The 25,879-nt window shown below is 31.5% G+C and overlaps 1 protein-coding gene across 3 annotated transcripts; it reads right to left on the bottom strand.

Annotated features, from left to right (window-relative positions):
• Window positions 1-468: 468 nt before the first annotated feature.
• On the bottom strand, window positions 469-13,924 carry RpLP0 (ribosomal protein LP0). 3 transcript variants are annotated; one of them, XM_076505994.1, is made up of 9 exons: window positions 13,798-13,924; window positions 9,869-9,960; window positions 7,036-7,211; window positions 5,156-5,243; window positions 3,992-4,138; window positions 3,739-3,847; window positions 1,948-2,024; window positions 1,444-1,584; window positions 469-720 (listed from the first exon to the last, which is right to left on the bottom strand). In XM_076505994.1, the coding sequence occupies exons 2-9, from the start codon at window positions 9,920-9,922 to the stop codon at window positions 568-570; spliced, it is 945 nt and encodes a 314-aa protein (XP_076362109.1). In that variant the 5' UTR covers window positions 9,923-9,960; window positions 13,798-13,924; the 3' UTR covers window positions 469-567. The 3 variants fall into 3 exon arrangements, with proteins under 3 accessions (XP_076362109.1, XP_076362110.1, XP_076362111.1); XM_076505995.1 differs by having other exon boundaries at window positions 13,788-13,823; XM_076505996.1 differs by having other exon boundaries at window positions 13,508-13,804.
• Between the last annotated feature and the right edge of the window lie 11,955 nt (window positions 13,925-25,879).

Below are 25,879 nucleotides of genomic sequence, written 5' to 3'. Positions count from 1 at the left end.
TGCTGAGAATACAGATGTCTAACATCAGTTTCCTTACTGAAGAACACATCTCTGGTGTGATGGTCATGTAGTAGCCCTAGTTCATTGATCTCCAATTGGAAGTAAAAGAAATTTTAAAGTAACCATTCCATACTAGAAACTGAAGTAAAAGGAATAAGGAACATGACCACAAACGAAATTCATAAAAAAACTAAACAAGATAAACAGTAAGAGGTGCTTTAATAATATGTTGAAATCTGTATTTGAAGTTGAAAAGCTTGAATTTTCAGATAACGTTTAAATTTAACACCTCTACAAACTGACTCATGTCTATTCCACGATTTCCTACTGTACACTGTCTGCCAGTACTTCCCAGAACAAGTTCATGTAACTGTATACCTATTTAGACATACACTGTTGTATTTTTAGAACCAATTCATAAAGTATATGCTACACTACTTTACAAAACATCAGTACACATACATAATGTCATGTCTAACAAACAATTTTATTATCTCAGAAGCAGCTTTTACAAGCTACATCAAAATCCAACCAGTAATGGTTTCTTATTACCACAAGACATGAATTTCAGTCAAACAGACCAAAGCCCATGTCGTCGTCTTCAGATTCCTCGGACTCCTCTTTCTCTGCTGCCTTTGGTGTTGCTTCAGTTGTAGGGGCAACAACCTCAGCTGTAGCAGTTGAAGCAAACTTTGAAGGATCTTTTATATATTCTTTTGCCTAATTAATAAGAAAATAGAGTAAATAGACAGCTTAGTGGTATTGGAAGCTTTTACAGAATCTGCACAGTTCTAAAGTAACTACATTAACAATGTCCAAATAATTCCAACAGTTTAACCCAGATTTGTGAGAGTAGGGACATTCAGAGAAGTTCAAAATTTAAACTATCACGTTATTAAAGTGAATCTTCTAATTAACATTAAGTCATGTAAATAAAACAAATGTTAAGTAGATGCCAACCTTCTATAAAAAAAATAATCTCCAAACTTGGAATGCAAGTTAAGTGGGGACAAATTATCAACAAAGACTTATCACAGATGATTTTGCATTTTTTTTCTCATTTAAAAAAACAAGGAAACTTGAAGCTTAAGTTTTTTTATTTCAATATTCTACATCTTGGAAGCCACCATCATTAAAATATACCAGCACACAGCACAAGGGATATTTAAATTTCTTCCACCTTTTGTTTTGGGCCAACCCCTTTTTCTGGCATTTCAAATTTTGATCCTAAGCTTATTGGCCTTTAATGATTATATAGTAAATGTTTTTACACTGATGCCACCATTAATTTGGATCATTTTCTTGAAATCATACTAATTCTAAACAGGCAACATTTACAGAGGAAGTGATGTCAATAACAGACAGATTATCCTTCTATTTTCCTTGAACATAAAAAAAATATTTGATCTTTGTCCAAAACACTAAGTGTGTAAATAATAATACCATTTCAGCTTCTTTAAATGTGATGTCAGTTTCCACAGCAATGGCAATCAAATTTTTCAAACCCCTCACGATAGAATGTGGGATGGATGCAATGGTGGGGTAACCGATCTGCAGACTCACAGCAGCCACATTCCTAACACCCTGCAAGATAAAATTTAAGATATCTGGAGTGCTTTGTCAATGGAAGGGTTACATGAACAGAGACCACAACACAATGTTTGTCAACAGAAAGGTTGTAAACATGATGTAATCTTCTAAGTGGAAAATGTTACCTCACTGCACACAATAGTACAGTAATATTCCTTCACAAACATGTTAATAAAGGGCTAACTTGCACACAAGACATGGTACAGTAATTTGTCAGTAGAAAGATTACCATAACAAACAATACATGAAATAACAGTTGTCAGAAGAATATTGGAATCATAGTAGAAATAACCAACAAAACAAAACTGTCACTCTAACAAAGGAATATAGAAAAATGGGACTAAAATAAAACCTTACCTCCAGAAACTTAGTTCTCAAGTCTTCTGTAGTTATGTCCAAAATTGCAGGAGAAAAAACAGTCCCAGAGTCATAAACTAGACAAAAAAATTTTAGTTTTATATTAAAACAGTTAATTTTTGTCGTATAAAGATATAAAAAAAATAAAGGATAATCAAATCCTATTCCACTGATCAAGGATAATCATCCAAGAGAGTAAATTTCTTAGAATTACTTCAAGCCATTTCATATGCATGGTAAAACTTCACTGGAAGCATCATTCATTCATGTACTTTCAATTTTCAATGTAAAATAACTAAGTATCCAACTATATTTTTTCCATATTACATCTAGTTTCTGTTTCAAATGTTATTTATTTCTCTTTCCAATTGGTTATATAACAAACCAAGTTAACACAATATCCTTAACTTCACTAAGTGGTTAGTGACAGTAGAAAGTTTTTGTTTCGAAGCTTATTTCATATTTGTTTCACATGACACTTATTTTTAGTCCTGTTATCCAAGACATTTACCACAAAAATCACAGAAAATAACCAAATACATTCATTTGATTTTCTTCAACTCTTCTACACCAAGAGACTCTTTAATCATCTGCAAAAACAGGGTGATGTTTGGTAGGGTCACAGATTGCAAGATACTTTTCACTTATACATTTAAAAGGTTCCTTCTGAAACGGTAATTAAAACTGAGATAAACTAAAATTATTACATACATCATACTGTTAATTTTATTACTGTATATTAATAGTAAAGTGGTTAATTAAATTTTGAGTGTAATGCAGTACATATCTAGAAAGGATTTTAACAATGGTGCTATAAACTAAGGCTAAGCAAGATAACTAGGACAAATTTACTAACTTTCTACATCAATAACTGGAAAGTTTCCTTTACTACTTACAAATAAAATATAACTTTCATTTCAATAGAAACAGTGCCAAAACACATAAATTTAACCATTATTCTCAGACACAAAACTGTTTGTGATTTAGTTCACACATTTACTAGCCTGCCAAGATGCTTTAGGGTAATGTAAGTGACTATTTGAGATGCATTCTGTATTGTAGCCTCAAACCAGAACAAGATTACTGTATGTACAAGATAAAATCAGCTTACAGATAACTAAGTAATCTTAGCTATCTTCTGCACCAACTAAAATTTAAATTTTACGTAGTGTTCCAATATTTACGTGTAACATAAAACACTTAACCCTTTTGCACTGGGCTCAATATAACAAGTCTGTACACACATTTTCACACATTAAGTATTTATACTACAACTTTTGATACAGTACATGCATCTTCACAAAATTTGGTAGACTTAATAAGTTTAAGTATTTTGTACATAGACATTTTAATGTTTGTTAAAATAGTGTTCCGTTACTTGTCTGAGAGTAAAGCGATTTCACATTATGATTAAAAACTATTCAACCCTAAAATCTCAATCTTATTTGATATTTAAGACCTCTTAAATACATTTCAAATGTTTCTTCTCAGAAAGGCTTTATATTTTGTCTTATTTTATAATCTCTACACTAGATGTGTAGGCTGTCAATTTGACCAACCTCAACCATAAAAAATTTTTTTTCACACTAGAATGACTACAAATTAATATAAAAATGAAAGTATTTACTCTGAGTAGCTTAAGTCTTGTATCTTGTCAATATTGGTAATTCAAATTCCTAAGCTGTATGAAACTAAAAACATCTAATTTTATAACCACCAAACAAAACTTTTCTAAAGAAAACAGTCACAGCTTCTTGTCAACTTTTAGAAAGTTTCAACAGCAACACTCACCTTGGTTAATGATAAGACCAAACGTGAAAGGAGAAATATTCAACATGTTTAACAATGTTGCTTCAGATGCACCAACTTTATCGTCTTTCTTAATTAAGTGGATCTCATTCTGTAAAATAAAAATGTGTTTACCCTCCAAGATTCTTAGGTTTAGATTTTTCAAGATATTACTGAAATAAATGACCTTAAAATTTGAAAACCCTGATTTCTTCAATCACAAACAATTATACATATACTAGTACAATATGCTCACCAGAATTTCAATTGTTCCTTTGGAAATCTTGGTTGGAATCTGAAGAGCTTGGAAAAAAGAGGTTTTTTCAGGCCCAAGCCCAGTGTTCTGAGGGGGAATCTTTACATCACAAGGAGCAAGGGCTCCAGCCTTAGCAGGGGCTTTAACCTAAAAAATAAATGGAACAGCATAAAAGAACTACAGCTAGGATTAGTGGAATTTGATTATTCATTAAATTTCAGCCTTATTAGATTATTATTGTCATGAGAGTTCAGGTTCTTGAAAATGGTGATGAATGCAAAAACAAATTACAAAGCTAAACAATTCTGAATTAATAAATTAGAAATCATAACAGTAATATATGAATTAGCATTGTTGGAATTATTGAAAAACACTAATTACAATTATTGTTTTTGCAGCATTAATATAATCAATCTTGACAAATCTACTGCTGTACATAAATATAAGTGACAAAGATTATCAAGTACTTTACACTGTAAAGCCTTGTTTTAATTTATAACTGAGTTGTGTCACTACTACTAATTTTATTTACAACTTACCAACTACTGTACTACACATTAACAGCCCCTGTAACAGTTATAATAAAGTAGCACTAAGGATATTATCAATATTTATGTCTAAACTTGTATTTCTGAAGTTTGTGGGAATGAGGCAGGTTCATGTTTCCTATAAATATATACTTTGAGAACACTTAATATTTACACTAACAGCCTATTTCAGTGTAAAAATTGAGATAGGAAGTGGAGAGATTTATTACTTTCAGGAAATTGTTAATACAAGTGCGTAAAAAAATTCTGGAATTTTGATTGACATAAAATAACAATGGATATAGGTACAAAATAAAATCAGAACTGCATAAAATAAGAGTTAGTATGTCTAATCTACAAGTTCCTTTATTTTTAGTATTAGATATTAATAGACTATGCAGAAAAGTTAATAAATGTTTAATGATAAACATTAACAAATATTAAATATTACACCTCCATGAACAGCCTAAACAAGACAGGCCTGCTGTGTTAAGTCCACAGAACAATTAATTTCAATGTTGCACTGTCCCTCATCAACACAACCACAATATTGGAAATACACTGTACAAGTTAAGTACAATTACTTTCTTGATCCATGATAAAAAAATCATTGTAAATGTAACAATTAAAGATGTACCTTGTTATCCAAAATCTTGTCTCTCACTTCAATCAGGTCCTCTTTGGTAAATACAAATCCTACATTTCCTTTGATGTGAGGCAAGATCCTGAAAACAATGGTTTTATAAAGTATCATTACTTGAAACAAACTTAAAAAATTTCACCACTACCTTCCACTTAAATGAATATTTTTATTTCCTGCAAAATAAAATGTATACTAAACAGTTTTAAAAAAGATAGATAATGAATACTCGTTAACTTATAGGATTCAACACTCCAAGCTGAGTAACTGTTTCACCCTTTCACAACAGGTTAGTGTTCAAGGCCATGTCAAGTTTGTTGACTTACACTCAATTTTATTGACATACTAATTTTATGAATTTATGTCAATAAATTTGGAATCAAATTGCAGATAATTCAATCTTTAATACTATATAGGAGTTAATTTCTTAATTTAAAAATAAATATTAAATAAACATACCTAAATAATTTCAGTGAGTCACATTGCATGTTTAATGCAACACTGTTTAAAATTAGATATTTGTGATATCAAAATACTAAGTATTGTAATTTCGTGCAAATTAGGAACAAGTCACTAATGCTTAAAAGCTAGAATATAAAAATATGAATGTTCTATCTATTTTGCTGGCCCTATTCAACTCTCAAATTTTTGAAATGGTCCCTTATTTACTCTTACAATTAACAGCAGAATGTCTCCACTGGTTTTTTTTCAGCCATTTTATTCTTGAAAAGCCACCACATTATTTTGATCCAAATTTAAGAAGGTAGTGTTTTTAGTCTGTCCAAAGTTTCATTTTTAAAAATCTAAATACATCTTAGTTTCTGAGCTCAATACACTATAGTTAAATTATATGTTATCAATGTAGCTATTCATGATTTTTGGTTATTCCACAATATATATAACCTATAAAATATGTACAATATCCTCCACACACAAAATTTAAGGTTTAGCAATCTATGTCCAGGCACAAGCTAGTACAAATGCCATAGTGAGTACAATAAATCAAGTAAAGAAGAAAAACAAGTTTAATTTATTTCTAATGTAGTAATAATCTGTACAAGATATATAATAATTGAAATGTGGCTGTATATTACAAAATACTAGTACACTAAAACACAGCCAAGACAGGGCAGACTAAAGGTCAGTTTTATATTACTAGATACACAACCTGCATGCACGTGCACATGTCAATGCAAGTTATGTAATGTTAGGTAGACATGACTGGAAGGTCAATATAAATAAACATGTTCATGTATAGCATTATGAGACTTAAGCTACTAAATATTTGGATTTTCATGTTATACATAGTCATTCTAGCATGCAAAAAGTACATTTTATTTATTAATTTCCTTATGATGGTTATGAGGTTGGTTAAGTGACAAAGCACACAGAGTATAGAAAATCAACATCTGAGTTGTATTTAAGTTTTTCTTAATCATAACATGAAATCACTTTGCACTCACTAGTAACAAAAGGCTTCAAACAAATCTTTAGTAAGAACATTTCATTAAAAATATCAGTAGATAATTATGAAATTTAAGAACAAGTAATTAGATTCAAAGGTGACTACCAGCATTAAACAACTGCAAAGCTGAAACGTGTAGTTAACTAAAACATTCCAACAAATGTATGGAGCTATACTACACATTCAAACAGCTAACTGTGTACCTTCAAACTTTAACACAACTCCAACAGGACCATGTTATATGAAAATCAAAGATCTACACACGCATTTAGTGTAGTTGAAGGATAAAAAAACTGACAATTTATTGATTAAACCACAAATTAAGTTTCAATTCTGTTAACTTATTTCACTAAGAGCTTATTTTGATTAAACTACAATTACTTTGTGTTGCATTACTGGTCCTTCAACTTACTTCTCAAGAGCCGAATTATTCTCAAGGTGTCCACGAATGGCTTTACGAATCATGGTGTTTTTACCCATCAATACAACTGCAGACTGCCTTAATGAATGACGTATCTGTTGCATCTGGCGAGATCCAACATTGTCTACTCCAACAATGAAACATTTCGGGTATTCATCCAGGAGTTGCTACAAAAAAAAAAAAAAAGCTTCCATTCTGCCACTAAAATAAAGTTTTTAGACAACATGAGACTTGCATGTTAATAACTTAGAAACAGGCAAAGGTTAGTAAACTACACTTCCAAAACATTATCTTAGTGTACTTGTAACAGCTACAAGTACCAAACACCTGATACAGCTAGGTAACAAACCTAAACCTTATCTTTATTTGTGAAAACATACACAGTGGCAAGAACCATGTGGTAAATATGTACATAAATTAAATACATGGAGTACAACAACCAACTGTATGGAAAATATGCATATAAATAGTGCACTCACTATTACCACTATGTGAAAGTTTCTTCATTACAACCATCTGAGCACTATGTCACAATACATCAGCTCAGTAATTAAAATGTACTTCCTTTCAATTTTTGTTTATAATAAATCTCACCTGTTCATGCCTCTTAGATACAATGAAAGTAACTACTGGAAAACACGAAAGAAAACCGGAATTCTGTAATACTGATGAAGTTCCACTTAAAACATCCTTTAGAAAAGATAGAAAACTAATAAAAATTGTGCTTGTTTGATGTTAAAAAGAGTTCAACAATGGGCTATCAGAGCTCTGCACAGCAAGAAAACCAAAAATCCTATTTATAACATTACAAGTCTACTGGCAATCCACAGAGCTTCTGGCAGGAACCAGCAATGAATGAAAATAGATAAAGACGTCCATAAAAAAAAGTAACATTTGTTTGATATGAAGTATAAGATAGTGAAGCAAACAGAATATACAGAGAGTAAAAACCCATAAAATAGTTAATACAAGATGGTGTATGAATAAAAGAGGAATGTTAAATGGGAAAGCAATTAAGGTTTTTTTTTTTAATTTTGCTAAACTATTAAGTTACAGCAAAAATCTGGGAGAAAATAAAAACAATTACAAGCGAAATACATTAACCCTTTCACAATGAGTCAGAGTTCAAAGGCCATGTCATCATGTTTGTCACTTATATTCAACAAATAGTAGTTCAATAATGTTTTGAATGCATATCCACACATTTGGAACCAAACTGTAGATTAAAACTTTAACACACAAGTTCACTTCATTTAAAAGTAAATATTACAATTTAAATAAATTTTAGAGTCGCATGGTATGTCGAATGCAGCACTTTAAAATTAAATATTTGATGTCAAAATACCAAGTTATAATTTTGTACAAAGCTGGAACTAAACTTACTGATTCTGACAAGCTAGAATATAAAATAACTACCTCTATTTTGCAGAGACTTGTGTACTGAATCAAATACAGTGGCCCCATTCTCCTCTTTCCATGTTTGAAAATGATCCCTTATATACACTTACTCAATATATGACTTGTGAACAATAGCTTAGAATGTCCCCCTGGTGGTTTTCTCCACCAATTTATCTGAAAAGTCTACCATGTTCTTTCAATTAAGTTTAAGAAGGTAGGATGTTTTAGCCTGCTCAAAACTTGATATTCTTTAAAATCTAAATACATCTTAAGTTACTAAGCCTAATAAATTAGTGGAATTCTATGGTATCAGTGAAGTTGTGTCTGTTGACTTGAAAATGACCAAAGTCAAAACGTTGTTCTGTACTTTATTGTAATTAAAGTGCTAATACCCATACCAGCAATATTGAGAATGCAGTTATCTATTATTTTTGGTTATTCAATTGTATATATAAAACAAACCAGTTTGGTTTGATATCCTCCATGTAAAACTTTAAAAGGCTTAGCAATCAATGTCCAGCAACAAAGTACAAAGGTCATAGTGAGAATTAATAACTGAAATTATTTAAACAGCCAAGACAGGGAAGACTAAAGGTCAGTTTTATATTACTGGATACATGACCTGTGTGTGCACCACATCAATGCAAGTTAGATAGACACCTAACACTGGAAGGTCAATATAATAAATGTTCATATATAATGTTATGAGACTTGAGCAACTTGGACTAAATGTTTGTATTTGTGTTATATGTAGTCATTCTAGCATGAAAAAAACAATTTACATTTCCTAATTCTTTTCTATGATGGTTACAAGGCTTGTTAAGTGACAGACCCCACAGAATATAGAAAATAAGATAATCTTACTGAAAACAAACAGTTGAATTATTTAGATTTGAGAGATTATGCAAATAGTACTTGAAATTTTTGGGATAAAGAATAGTTTTTTTACTCATAACACGATATCACTTTGGACTTGCAATTAATGAAAGACTATTTTCACACACAAATCTTTAATAAAAATATTTCATTAAAAACCAAATTTGTTGTTTACCAAATTACTTGGAATCTTTAAAAAAACTTAAAATTTGTGAAGATATCCACGTATCAAAAGTTATAGCACAAATACTTAATGTGTGCAAATGTGTGGACAAACTTGTATATTATACAAAACCACAGTGAAAAGAACAGTGCGATTTTAAAAACAGCAGATGACGTGCAAGATAGTGAAAAATATTACAATTCTTCTGCAAGGTGAATTTGTTTGTTTTTAAATTAAAACTTGTATAATATTAAAATTTAACTACATTAAAATGTCAAGCTTATTCTAGTCACATTTATGACAAGGTAGTTTAAACTTTGAATGTAACTACAAGTCACAACATACATGCTTTAACTACCAAGAGTGAGAACAATAAACCATACTCACAACTAACTTCAAGAAGTAATTGCTCTTCCAAGTAGCTCTGTCCTCCCTGCCCATCTTGTGGTTCAAGGATTGATCTCAATTGAGTTTAAGGACTGTGAAACAGTATATTAAAATTAATACTACATACTGTAGAAATACATAATTATCTTTACACAGTTCTACAACCCTACTAAACAATTATCACCTCCACTTGTAACATTTCATTTTGTATTTTCAAAACTAGTAAGCATATTAAAACTATTTTAATTAAAGTACAGAAAAGTGTTTCAACCTTCTTATAAATAGCTATACTTAGGCTTAAGTGTAACTCTGTTGTAATCCTAACCTCATTTTAAAATCTGGGCAGGCAGTGTTTTTTTCACACTGGTTAGCAAAAAAAAATAAAAATTGGGGGGATACAACATTATGCTGTCAGACCACATTACACCATGAATACAACTACAACCAATATTTATTCTGTGAAGAAAATTACAGAAATTTCACTTTTGCAACACTTGTTGGTCAGTATCCACCTTGTTCTTTGAAGTTCAACTGACGTCTGCTAAGTAAATCTACAAGTACTTCATGTGGACAAGCTACTACTCAGAATTGTTGTTCCTCACTGGACAAGAATGTTTTTCTGAAGACAGATACAATGTAGACTTCCTAACTATGTACGTGTCAACAGTAAATTCTCCTGTGCAAGGTAATGTATTTACAAGTTTAACATGAGCCCTGGGGAGAAGATAAGTCATGTCATATGACCCACTCCTCAGTCTACATTTTACAGTCTACAAGACTTTCCATGAAAATATTTGACCATAAGATAGCAATAAAAAAATTTGAAAATCAGTGATTTTATTAGATTGTTATACAGGCTAGTACAGCACCAGACAGGTGAAAATAAAAATATTTCTAAAAACTGTCCAAATATCAGATCACAAATGCAGGTAATAATTTACAAGCACTAAATTATTTACAAGTACATATATTACTTTTTATCCAGCTTAACCTTGGTGTATGTTTACTATGTTTATCGGGTTCTTTTCTGTCCATATTTGTTTAGACTTGTTTGACCATTTAATCACAAAAATATTCTTGTACCTTGTAAAGAGCACACTACAAAATTACAGGTAAACAATTTAATTAATGATACAAATTAAATATCAGAATTTACATTAAATTATTCCTTAAAAATCAGGACAATTAAGATTTTATAAAACTAATTTAATAACAAACAAGTAATAAATCAAACATTTCAACAAGAACAAATACTAGTGTGAAAGTTTCATGATGGATAAAAGCACTTTAAATCTTAAAACATCTTGTATAAAGTTTACTAATATACTGCATACATTTTAAATGTTACGGCATGGCTGCTGCATGATTACTCTGATGAATACAGGCTTTTTGGAATTCACCAATACTAGTCACAAGTTAAACAGTGGGAACAGTGTCATGTTTACCTGCTTTAACCCTACGAAAACAGGTTTTCCTACAGTCACAGGTCAAAAGCTATGTCTTCACACTTGTTAACTTATATTCAAAATTTAATTAAACTATTTCATGAAATTTACAAATTCTGTATTAAAGTGTAGATAAATAGAATTTTAATATTATACAGTAATTAAATTCTTAATTTAAGAATAAGTATTAAAAATACACCTAATCATCGATTTTTACGAGTATGTTAATTGGAGCACTGGTTTAAATTGGATGTTTGTTATGTCAAAATACAAAATCTATAGTTTTGTATGAACCAGGAAACACTAAACTAACAAATACTGACACAAGCTAGAATATAAAATAACTAGCTATCTTTTCTATTTGCTGAGATATCACGTACTGGATCAAACAGTGCCCCTGTTCACCTCTTTCCATTTTTGGAAAGACTCCCCCATATATACCATCTATCTATGACATGTGATTAACCAATAGAAAGCTTAGAATGTCCTCCCAGTGGTTTTCTCAGCAATTTCCAAGTCAGTCAGTCTCACCTTGTTCCTTCAAAACAAAACTTCAAGGAGTCCTTACAAATACACCTTAGTTACCAAGCTTTGTGAATGATAACGGAATTTATGATTTTTGATTATTCAAAGGTATACATAAAGTAAAAATTATTCATGCAAAATTTTAAAACTCAATCTATGGCAAGCAGTAAACAAGTAAAGGTAATCATTAAAGAATTTTTTTATTTATCATTTTATGTTTTAAGAAAACAAGTATGAACTCATTTGTAAATAGTATACACTATATACAACTTTATGCATTACATCTTAAATGTGACTATTTCACAAAATACCAGTCCATTAAAATACAGCCAAGAGATTAACTTCATGAAAGTCAATTTTATATTGTTGGATACAGTAACATTAGTATGTGTACCACACCATTACAACTTCTATAATGTTAGCCAAACATAGCTCAAAGATTAATATAAAATGTATATAAATGTTATGAGATTTAAACTATGGATTTGGAGTTCTAATTTGTAGTCATTTTACAATGAAAAAAGCATACTTTATATTTCCAAATTTGTTATGGTGATTACAAGATTAGTTAAGTCTGCCAAACACAGATACTGATTCAATAGCTAGAAACAGAATAAAAGTTAAAAGTTTTCCTTTAAAAAAAATTGAAAATTATCTAGAGGTTATAAAGATAATGTGAAATTTTCTGATGAATAAAAGCATTTTTAATCTCAAAAGAAAAATTACTCTGCATGTTGAATAGTCAATATTCTAAAATAAAAACTTCAATAAGAAATTTTTAATAAAAGGGTTAATTAACAAAATTAAAACTCAAATTACAGTACAACTTGCTTCACTTGCTCAGTGACCTACAGTAGCTGCACTGCTACAGTACGAAATGGAATGAAAAACGAGTACTTCACACATGCTAAATATGAGAATTGTCTATTCATACTCCAAACACTGACAAAATTTCTTCAACATTATACCACTATGTAGTACTAGTTTAGTTATATAACACTTACAAAAATTAAACCTCAATGATAATCTTTACAAACTAAACCAAAACTATGAGAATGAGACTCGCAACAAGTAGATTCAAAACAATTTGTTTTAGACTTTAGAGCAAAGCCCTATTAAGTTATCTGCAGTGTACATAGGGAATCAAGCTACAAATTTTACTTTTAACATCGTAAGATCGAAGATTTACTCGTCCTTCCAAGGTATAGGAACCAAATCGTCTACGCAAGTTTGTTTAGCAGATCAAATAGTCGATTTTTCTCTTATCTCATTGCAACTCGTACCAGTCGCACAGCTCGGGAAACCTTATATTGGTAAAACGCAAACTAACGTGGCAGGGGTTTAGTTTAGACGGAGAGAAATCAGAAGAGTTCTCTCTCCAACTGGGGTGTTCAGGAACGTTGTGGTTCCTATTCGTCCCCTTTCGTGAATTGTTATTAGGAATAAGTTGTTTTTTTTCGTGTTTTTTTTTAAAATTATTATTATTATTATTTTTAACTCTTTGGGTGGAGGATGTCTCTCTAATTGTTGTCTTGGGTGGAGGCAGACCTTATTTGTACTTTATATTGGTACAAATTAGGCTTAACTTATATAGTTCATTCACATTTCTGTAAATGATCATGATCAATATGCGAAATAAAGTCGATACAATGAAATATCCTTCACTTACTTATAGTATTTTTTTCAGAATGTCAACGAGTAACTGATTTTTTTTTTAAATCAGACTTAGAAAAACGATTTCATGACTTGTATGACTGGAGCTAACATTTCATAATACTAAAATGGCATATACAGTTATACTTTTATAACCATCGTCACAGTTATTTCTTTTCAATAAAACCTAAATAATAAACAAAGCTACCCGATATACATTATAATACTTTTTAATTTATAACGTTTTGACAACATTCCACACCGATGACAATAGATTTAAGAACTACACATCTTACTTCCACTTACCTTCCACGTAACAAGCTACCCAACAAAAGAAGCAGATTTTTTTTTTTACAGTACTTTTATATCGATAAATTCATCGTACAAAAGCATTATAGACTCCCTCTATTGTTGTTCGAACATATACTACGTATTTATGAACAAAATACAATACACATGTATATTTATTAAAATTCGCAACTGTAATCAAAATACGAAATATGTTTCAGATCTTATACTTTATACAAACAATGAATTTATTTTCATTTTAGACTGTAGCGCTATTGAGAAAAGTTAATCTATGTCCGATTTAGTAAGACATTAATAAAGTTAGTTGATTACATATTTTGATCACTTTAGAGAAGCAAATCAACAACACAAGAAAGGTCGGTTTTGTTTCTTTTCTTACAAAAATTTTATTAGAACACTTTATAAGTTTAAGATTATCTTTAGCAACTATATTGTAAATACGAAAGTGATATTTCAACATTTATTTAATCAATGCTTCCTTAATGGCTGCCAAATAAGAATACGAAACGATTCCATAAATAATTCATCAAATGAAAATATTAACTTTGAAATTAAAAAATAACAACATATCTCCAAGACAAAAATTTAAACCATAACTTGCACACCCAATACCAAATATTCCTCGTACATTTTAACTTACTTTGTATCAAATACTTGTGTATAGACTTTTTTGAGTCAATTTGTAATAAAATAATTTCTTTTCCCAAAGATTTAACCATTAAGCAATTTGTTTTTATAATAAATCACATTCATTTATTATACTTATATCCTATGCAATTATAAGCTAGATCTTTATCATCCTATTGAGATAACTATTATTAACTCTAATCACAGCAACCTGTATTTACATAGATCAGGACTAAATAATTATTCAGTAATGAATGTATTGGGCCTGGCATGCGACTCGTAATCCGAGGGTCGCGGGTTCGCGCCCGCGTCGCGCCAAATATGCTCGCCCTCCCAGCCGTGGGGGCGTTATAATGTCTGGTCAATCCCACTATTCGTTGGTAAAAGAGTAGCACAAGAGTTGGCGGTGGGTGGTGATGACTAGCTGCCTTCCCTCTAGTCTTACACTAATAAATTAGCGACGGCTCGGTGCAGTGGGCTAACAACCTCCTCACTTAAATACTTGTTGAAGAATCCGTAAGCGATTGCGGCCATATGTTCCTTGATGGAATCTAATGGTGATAACTAACTAATGAATGTATTTAATTTAATAGTTTATGCTTATAGTGATTAAAATATACTTCATCGCTTATGTATCTTCTGTTTAGCAATTGCGATACATAAATATCTTGATGAGATTCAATTCATGAAATTCTAATATTTTCAAAATAAAAGCACTGTAAGCTAAAAAATTAAAATAGGCACACTCCAAAAATAATATTTACGGTTTAATCTTCGAAAGTTGGCGAAGCATTATAAACAAGCAGATGTAATATTTGTGATGATATGTTACATGAATATACCTTAAGTTTTTAATTTATTGTAATATTTTTGCATTTATTCTACGTGTGTGAAAGTTTCACAAAGTACGTGGTCGAGAAAGCAATTAAGTTAATTTTGTTTTAGTTCCCTTTGTTATTTTCGCATAAATAATACCACTTCTGCCTAGAGGGAAAGGCTTCTTTAATACTTATCGTTGGGGAAAAATGTCGACACCAATGTCTTTCAGTGAAACCTCTGATGGTTTCTAAAAGTTTCATGTTTGAATGAGAACGATCAACCACACGAAGAGCAATAGTTACTCTGGTATAAGGTTTTAGCTTTAGCATTTGAATATACAAGATCTAGTAGAAATAATTGTCCCATGTCAAGTTAAAGTAAACACAATGTATTCATATGTGAATTAATAAAGATTATTAATTTTGTCTATTTTACTTATTTCATACATTCTCATTACTTAGTTACTCATAAATATAGCATAATATTGTAGTTGATATCTTGACTGATTCTCCAGGGATTAAGTTAACATAGTCAATCGCTCTAAATTTATTTCTGTTTTACCAGGATATATCACAGTATGAAGAGAAAGGAGAAAATTTTGACGCTGTGACTACAGAATATCTTATCGTGAAGTTTCATACTATCTGCTAATGTACATGTTGCCCTTTACTTGAACTCTTGTATTAAGTATAAAAAGACTTGAGGAAAATACATTTTTCACAATTTGAAGTGACTGAAAGTTAGTTTCAGAAAGGAGACAGTTTGTACCATTGAGTTGTCAGGTCTATGAAAACTTCTATCTTAGATATCAGGTTCTTGGTGATGCTGCCAAGTTTTATGACATCTATCTCATTACTGTCACAGACTCGGCAAGGAAAACAATAAAGTATGGATACCATACAATCCATTATAAATTAAAATCGTAGATATTTCATTCTGTTGCTAAAAAGTATGTACATTGTACTATCTATTAAGAATTACAACCTTAGATATTTCCATGCTTTTGTTGCAGCAAAGTATGTACGCCATACCATCCATTATAGATTACAGTTTTAGGTCTGTCCGTGCTTTTGTTACAGTCAAGTATGTACAACATACCATTCATTATAGATTACAGTTCTAGGTCTTTCCATGTTCTTACCACTGTGAAGTATGAACACCTTGTCATCCATTACGGATTACAATCTTAACTCTTTCCATGTTTCTCTCATACACAATTTCTAGTTCCATACTTCTTTACTTTTTTTACATGTTTACATTGTATAATTATATGATGCAGTCGCTTTCCCTCTGAAATGTTCACATCACACAAATATTGAGTAACTTTAGACTTGTGAATTTCTGGAATTGTGAATATTAAGATATATTTCATGCTTTATAAGGATATTTTGTTAACTGTTATTGTATAAAGCTTAGAGCAAGCCTGGGTTTTACCTTTTGTGATTAGTCTTTAGTGGAGATTTGGTTAAAGTTAAGTAAATTATATAGCTAAAAACTTGATACTTAAAACATGATTTTAGTATTTTCACACAAAAGGCTTTGTGGTGTGTAATTATGGGTATTTCAACAAGTGTATGGTATGAGAGCTTTGTCCTGTGTAAAAGGTTACTCTGTCATGAGAACGAGAGAGTGTAACTTCGGATGACAAGAAACCAATTACAATAGCTTTATTCAAAGAACCATGGCATGCAGTCGTGAGTGGGTGCATAATTCAACCAATTCGAGGAAATTTGCAAGCAAGGAATGAATGATACTGAGTTAAATTCTACATCAAAAATATACACTTTATCAACATTTATGAACATAAAGGCTTATACTGCATTTATACTGAAAGTATAATTTCAGTAACATTTCCTAGTTTTATAATGTTTCTAACCTTGACATATTTTCTATATTACTTAGTTAACTTTAACGACTTTTGCATTATATATCATGGTTCCTCCTAGCAATATCATCAGTAGAGGGAAAGTAGCAATTATAATTTATATCGAGTTAGTGCAGTGTAAGTATTGCACATGTAGATAAACTCCCATTTTCTGACTGAAAATCTCGAGAACTTAGCTAAAACAACTAGAACACTAGGAAAGCTCTATAGGTTGTAGCATTTTTGATATTTCTATGAACATTCTTATTTAAAGTATCTCTGATTACAGCTGTCTATGGATTAGCCCAAGTATAATACATACATGCCTGATCACTGTGGGTTGGGATAACAAATTATAGATGCGGAGGTAAGCTACTTTCAACTTTATCTAGTATCATCTCTAACCTACGAGGGGGTACAAAATAAGAACTCGGTTTTCTATTATCAGCTACATATAAAACTTAGACTAACAGCTAATTCTGTCCTAAAACTTTTCTCTCTAAATGCTAATTGTTGTAAATTATTATGAACTTCATATATCTCAGGACGGCTGGCAGGGGTATTAACACTTTTACCGATAAAACAATGGTTCGATCTGAAAATGACCTAAGAAGGTCGAAACGTTGTTCTATTCTTTATTAGTAAAAGTGTTAATATCCATACCAGTCGTCCTGAGAAATATTTTTACTTTTAGTGGGTTTCTCGTCATCATGGATATTCTGAACCTTAACTGTTGTTGTTGTTTTGAATTAAGCACAAAGCTACACAATGGGCTATCTGTGATCTGCCCACCACGGGTATCGAAAGCCGGTTTTTAGCGTTCTAAGTCCGGAGACATACTGCTGAGCCACTGGGGTGCTTGAACTTTAGCATAAATTTCTCTTTGCACTGGTTTCGTGTGAATTAGTTTATTGATAATATTGGCTTAAGCTATTGATACTCATTTGATCTCTTCATCACGTTGTTCAATTGTCTGATTCACAGAGTTCATTGCAATCGCTTTCTCATCTAGTAAAGGTATTATTTTTGTAGAAACGCGTACTTAATAATCTGCTTTCTTATTTAATTCTGTCAAGTCATTTGTCCTAAAATGGAATATTAACATACTTCAACTGCATTAATTGGCTTACGTTTCTGTATGAAATTGAAAAGGTATTTTTGATGTGGTCTAGTTCGCTCAATAATTCGTCAATTTCTACATAATATTTATGAATTAACACATGATAATTATTTATTAAGCCTGCCTGCATTATATGTAATACTTGCACTCTTTTATTTGTAAACACTGTAATTTTGTGTTAATATGATTTAAAATTTACACCAGGTTATCAGTTAAGCGATTTGTTGGATATTACTAATTCTTCCTGTAAACGTTTTAGTGACCTAACATATTGTGTAAGCAAAATATCTTGTACATTATCATGACAAAATGAAGTTACCTTCTTCAACAAAAAATTCCTACCTTAATTTCTATTAGGACAATACTCACATTTTATCCTGCTATTATCCGACAAGTAACATCAAAACCATCGTGGTTTATTAAAAGGTATCTGCAAGTAATTCGCGTAACATACACTTACCTGCAATCACATAAAAAATCAAACTACGACGAACTATAACAACTAGGTTTATCAAGATAAACTTACATATAGTTAAATGACCTTATGTCATGTGCTTTATTGTTATTTACATTTACTGCTTGTGTACGGCTCCTTGGTGTGTGGTGGTGTTTTTTGCTAGTTGCTTGGTTATCGAACCTTGTGGCTGAAGTGATTATCATGTGTTGCTGGCTGAAGTGGTTCTTGCGGTGTTTCTTCAGCTATATCATTCTTTCTACTTTCTGGTGCACCTTCCGATTATCATTTGTTGGCATTGAGTCTTCTTCAGGAGTATATTAATCCATAGGTGGTACTTTATCTGTAGGTACTACTGCTTCTTCTTTTGGCTTTTCTTCCTCTAATTTCTCCATTTTAACTTTTTCTGTTTCTTGTTTTATTTTTAAGTGTATGATTGTAATTCCCCAACTTTCTTCAGTCTAGTTATATGTACTAACTGTTTGTTTCCGCTACATAGTTCCTGAATCTCATAATTAACTGGCTTGTTTGCTTCATTAACTCTTTTCTATAACGTAGCTAGTTTCTTACTATTAATTTTTAAACACTAGGGGTATGTAGCAAAACTTTATATCATATGTCCATATTACTTATCAGAGTTTTCTTTTCAACTTATTTTTCTCTTTGCTTTGCTACTTTTACTAAATGTTTTTGCGTTATTTTAAAAGCTAATTGCATTCTTTGATCATCTCAGCTTTATAATCTTCACTTATAGCACAACTCATTCTCTTCGATATTAGTATTTCCTGAATTGGTAAAACTACATCTCTACCATATGAAAGGAAAAATGAATTTTCTTGTGTAGATTCGTTATAAAGGATAATATAGACTAATAATAACAATATTCTCTCATCTCAGGTATTCTGACCTAGTTCACAATATTGATATCTAACAATGTTTGATTGAAACTTTCTACCAAACCGTTAGCGGCAGGATGATAAGCTGTGGTTTTAAGTTTTGTTTTCTCCCAATATTGACAAATTTACTTCATGGAGTAAGAGATAAAGTTACTACCTCCAACTGTTAAAAGGTACAGGCTACAATTGGTTGACAATTATTTGTTTTACAAATGCTTTAGTGATAGTTTCAGCTTTCTGAAACAGTAAGCATATGACTTCTGGACTTCATAAGTTCAGTTTTCACCATTAGATTCCATCTAGGAACATAGGACCGCAATCGCTTGCGGATTCTTCAACAAGTATTTAAGTGAGTAAGTTGTTAGCCCACTGCACCAAGCCGTCCCTAATTTAGCAGTGTAAGACTAGAGGAAGGCAGCTAGTCATCACCACCCACCGCCAACTCTTGTATCAACGAATAGTGGGATTGACCGTAACATTATAACGCCCCCACGGCTGGGAGGGCGAGCTTGTTTGGCGCGACCCTAGAATTACGATCGCACGCCTTACGCGCTTGGCCATGCCAGGCCCGGATATCAAGTAGTCTTATATTAAATAATACATACTTATTTTCTGGCATATGACTTCTGAATATTAAGTAGTCTGATACTAACTAGTACATACTTCTTTTCTGATTTCAGTGTTGGTAAAGAATGTGTAAAACATCCATAGTTGTTAACTGAAAGGTTAAATTTGACATTCTTTGAAAGGGAGACATCTCTCAAATGTAAGCTTGTTTCTCATTTTTTTACTTTGCACACAAAATTCACAATTTTTAATTTTTCTTCTAATGTTTTGCCATAAAAATCATTTATTCTACTAACTGTTTTCACAAATACAAATCATGCTGCGAAAAGGAGTGTCATGATACGTTCTCATAATTTTATACTTCAAGATATGAGCAACTATTTATTCTCTACTTTGTTTCTTTTTAAGTCATCTGCATAATACACCTGAATCAAATATCTTTTCAGTTTCTAGATCTCCTTTTAATACTTTATGTCTTAATGTGTTAACTACTGGTTTCTTTATTTGCTCTTTGATTACATGATTCAAATCCCAATTAACTTCGTAGTTGTCTAACACAATTTTCACTTTAACAGATTAATGACATTTCTATTTCTTTTCATTATATTCTTCCCTAATTCTACTAAATGTATCTCTATCAGAATGTTTTCTACCTGGTCTGTGTCTAAGTTCGAAGTTTTAGACATAATAATAATAATAATACCATCTACCTAATCTCAACAACAGGTCTTTCAGTGTCATTACCCATGATAAAGGGATATGATCTGTAATAACGATATATTTTCTACCACAGAGATAACAGTGGAATATTATGATGATAAGTACTACAGCTAATCATTCCCATTTCATTACTGATAATGCATTTCAGCTTTTACTGACTGTCAACTTTGAGAAGCAATAGGTTTTTCTTTTCCATTCTCATCCCATTGAGATAAAACAGCACTTATTACAAAACCCCAGGCATCTGTGGTTAGAATATATAAATTCTTTAGTGGCATTTGTGTACTTCACGATTGGAGCTTTCAAAAGTATATCTCTTAATTTTTCAAGAGCTTTTTGTCTTTTGTTTGTCCAGCAAAATGCAATGTAATTTAAAAGACAATTCTGATAAATGTTTGGCTAAAATTTAAAAATATGGAACGAATCTTGCATAAAAACTCACAAAACTGAAAAATGGACAGATATCTTTCACTGTTTTTGACACTGGATAATTTTCACAAACTTCCAATTTCTTTGGATCGGGGTTTACACCTTCTGCAGTTACCACAACTCAAATATTCTTCTTTTTTATTTTAATAAGTTATATTTGCTTGGTTTAACGTTTAAATTAAAATCATGGAATCTATCAAATATGTGTATCAATCCCTCTAAACTATCTTCAAAAGCTGCTGTGAAAACAATGATGTCATCTAAATACTAGAAACATTTTGAATCCTGGTAATATAATGTCCATCAATCTTTGTGATGTGGAGGGACCACTGCACAACTCAAATGGCATTCTGTTGAACTAGTGTTTACCTAAAGATAATATGAAGGCCATTTTTCCCTTACTTTTTCTTATACCTCTATATGTCAATAACCACTTTGCAAGTCGATAGATGAAAAATATTTACTTTTACCTTACCTATTTAATGTCTCCTAGATGTTGGTTAATGGATACTGGTCTGACAGTAATTGAGTTCAATTTTCGAGAGCCCTCAAATCACCATCCTTCTTTGGCACTAATACAATTTGTGATGCATAAAGTCTTTTATTACACCTTGATCAAGCATATCTTCTAATTCAACTATGTGCTTCTCTGACATGCTATAGGTCTCTATGATAAAGGTTGGTTAATTATCACTAAACACTATTTTATGTTTTACCTCATTTGTACAACAATTAGAATCTCCTTTTCAAATAATTGCATCAATGACTGTTTTTTCCTAGCTTCTACATCTAACATAGAATCTCAGTCTGTTTGATGTGTTCAGACCCTTGACTTATTGGTTTGTCCCACTAATACTTCTCTCTACTACTAGCTTTACTTACCACCAAGTGTTCAGGTAGTACTAATTTTTCTTCATTTACATTTAAAATCTTTAATGGGATTGTCTTTCTTGGGCCTTTTACACATCCAAGAAGCTAAAGAAATGCCTGTCTATTCTATTCCTACCAGCTCAATCAAGACATTTTCACCTCTTTTAAAAATTTCGACTTCAGTCATTACAACAATTTGAGTTCTAAAAAATACTGCCATGATTTTTCATACACATATTTTGTGTTTCAAACTTTCTTGTTGGGATGTTCTGTTGCTTAAGTCTTTTACTGAAGGTAGAGTCATTTGAAGGGTTTCAATCCATTTCCTATCCAGTTATTATTGTAGCTTTTTCATTTAGTTTAGTTTTTTTACTTTGGTAGTTTTATTCTTCTTAAAACTTGTTTATTAGAAGTATTTTTAGTTTTTAAACTTTACCATTTCTTTCACACAGATTTCTCGACTTACTATTTATATTTTTAACTGTCTGACTTTGTTGTGTATCAGTGCAGTCTGACACTGATTTGGATTCACAGCTTTGCTACACACGTTGGCATCCGACTATTTGTAGCCTGCAAAGAAGAATCTATTGCTTCAGTGACAGCACGTAAGTTACAAGAAGTAAACCTGTCAAAACTTAAGACTTCTTTTTGAACCTGCAACTTACCCAAAGTGCTATACTAGTATTGTAAGGGTATGATTGAAAAAGAAGAGGTCAGTATCAGTTTGTTTTATTCTAAACTGTACCCTCTATAAACTTAGTCTTCACTGGATGTCTTGTGCTACATATTAACATGCTACGAGTTACTTCTTCCCATGCATTATCAGGTACTGTCAGGTTTCTTTTGACACAATCTATACTTAGTAGAGAAGTATAAACATGTGTATTCACCAGTAACCTATTTTACTACTGGAAAAACTTCATTAATGTATCTTACACTCAATAATTTGATCCACACTTACAGAACTACTTCTGATGTGCAATTCCAGTGGAATATGAGTTTTATGGATGTCCTTGGCAAATTGCTGATTTAGTATTTGCTGGTAATCTTCATGAATACATTACAGCTTTTGATGCAGACAGTTTATTTAGTTTCTGCAGGTTCTCACAGTACAACAAGAGGATATACACTTTATTAACAGTTACAAACATGAAGACTTACATTAATGTTTATTACCATGAGGATTTAGACTTTTGTCAACATTTATTACACAGAGGTTAAAACTTTCAATGACAATTTAATAATGACTCTAACTATCATGTCTTATCTACACTACTTAACTTTAACAATTCTTGCATTATATATCATGGTTCCTTCTAGCAATATTACGAGTTAAGGGAAAGTAGCAATTATAACTTATATGGAGTCATTATAGCACAAGTCTTGAACATACAGATAAACTCCCATTTTCTGTCTGAAAATCTCAAAAACTTAGCTAAAATAACTAGAACACCTGAAACCACCTGGTGCAACCTCAAAGTATGGAACAACCCTGATGTTGGGGTCAACCAACTACTTATGGTCTAGAAACATCAACTTGTATATGGTGTTGTAACATAATCCATTCAAACTCATGGGGATAGACTCAGAGGTGACTGGTGCAGCAATTAGAGTGGACTCATCTTCCTTTAATGACTGGTGCCCAGTGACCCAGTACTGGATGTTAAATGATGTAAAAGGTTACCTATGTATATAGTTTATCATCTGTCTAGTCTGTCCCACATGAATATCTTTCCCACCAGATGACATTTGTTGTTACATTGTAAGTTCTGGATACTTTCACACAGTTGAACACATTTGTTTAGACTAACACAACCATCTAGTTAGAATCACATTACATGAGAATTTTCTTACTGATATCCAGACAATGTTTAATACAACGTGAGTTGTTCTTGACAGGTGTGTTCAATGTTTGCCATTCATTAACATTTCACAAATAACATTTTGCAACACATCCACAAGTCTATAGTTACACTCACTAGAAAATTAGCTGAAGCATACATTTAACACTTCACAACACAACCATAGGTCTGTCACTAGTTTGTGTAAAAGTGTAGTTGTGAACCATTTGTTTATTTTAGGTATTTCACCTCATTCAATCAGAGATTAATTATTAGAAAATTTCACGTCTGTGTGTGCATGAATGTATACATAATTTTTATTATTTCCTAAATAACTGTACAATAAGTTTTTTATACACGTTTTACCCTTTATTACCCTTTAGATATTGTAATGTCCTCTTCATCTCCATATACTTTTTTGGTACACAAATTTGTGTATAGCCTTTTGCATTCTACCTAACTCGTGTATTCTATTATCCATATTGATTTATATGTTTATTCTATTCTACTAAGCCTCTTTATACTTATTTCTCAGATGGTCTGAAAGAACGTTTACTATACCTCTATTGAATGACAAAAGACATATGAGGAATATGGTTAAATGGAAAATGAGAGAGCAAAGGATTAATGGATATCTGTTGTATAAGGATAGCAGCTGAAAACTTGATGTGTTGAATGATGTATGAATAAAACATGGAATGGATATCTGTTGTATAAAGATAGTAGCTGAGAACATGATGTGTTGGATAATGTAGGAACGAAACATGGAATGGATATCTGTTGTATAAAGATAGTAGCTGAGAACATGATGTGTTGGATAATGTAGGAACGAAACATGGAATGGATATTTGTTGAATAAAGATAGTAGCTGAGAACATGATGTGTTGGATAATGTAGGAACGAAACATGGAATGGATATTTGTTGTATAAAGATAGTAGCTGAGAACATGATGTGTTGGATAATGTAGGAACGAAACATGGAATGGATATTTGTTGAATAAAGATAGTAGCTGAGAACATGATGTGTTGGATAATGTAGGAACGAAACATGGAATGGATATTTGTTGTATAAAGATAGTAGCTGAGAACATGATGTGTTGGATAATGTAGGAACGAAACATGGAATGGATATTTGTTGAATAAAGATAGTATCTGAAAACTTCATGTGTTGAATGATGTATGAATGAAACATGGAATGGATATCTGTTGTATAAAGATAGCAGCTGAGAACTTGATGTAGGAGCGAAACACAAAATGGATATCTGTTGTATAAAGATAGTAGCTGGGAACTTGATGTGTTGAATGATGTAGGAATGAAACATGGAATGGATATCTGTTGGTTAATGGAAAAAGTGGAGAATATATGATCATACAGTGAATGATGAACAGAAGATAAAAGTAAACTTAACTCTATATGTAAAAAAGACTGGTATGAGTAGAGAACGCTCTACGTAGAGGAGCGAACAACGTTTCAACCTTCTTCGGTCATCGTCAGGTTCACAAAGAAAGAAAGAGGTAGCTGACTGATAGCTGACCATATGTTTGAAGGCAGTTGGGTAACTGAGTGTAGGAATGTAGAGGGTGTGTTTAATATATTGTATTTGTCTAATACAAAGGAGCACTTTTATACCTATATTAATAAATATAATCCAACATCTACACATGCCCTCTACATTCCTATACTCAATTACACAACCACCTTCAAACATGTGGCCAGCTACCTCTTTCTTTCTTTGTGAATCTGACGATGACCGAAAAAGGTCGAAACATTGTTCGCTCCTCTACATAGAGATTTCTCTACTCGTACCATCCATTTTTATATATATAATTTTCTCCACAAGTGGATTTTCTCGTCATCACAGATTAAACTTA

The sequence above is a fragment of the Tachypleus tridentatus genome, chromosome 6 (genome assembly GCF_004210375.1).
Source record: "Tachypleus tridentatus isolate NWPU-2018 chromosome 6, ASM421037v1, whole genome shotgun sequence".
Lineage (NCBI taxonomy): Eukaryota > Metazoa > Arthropoda > Merostomata > Xiphosura > Limulidae > Tachypleus > Tachypleus tridentatus.
The sequence above is the reverse complement of the archived record's forward strand: the minus strand, read 5'-3'. Positions and strand labels throughout refer to the sequence as shown.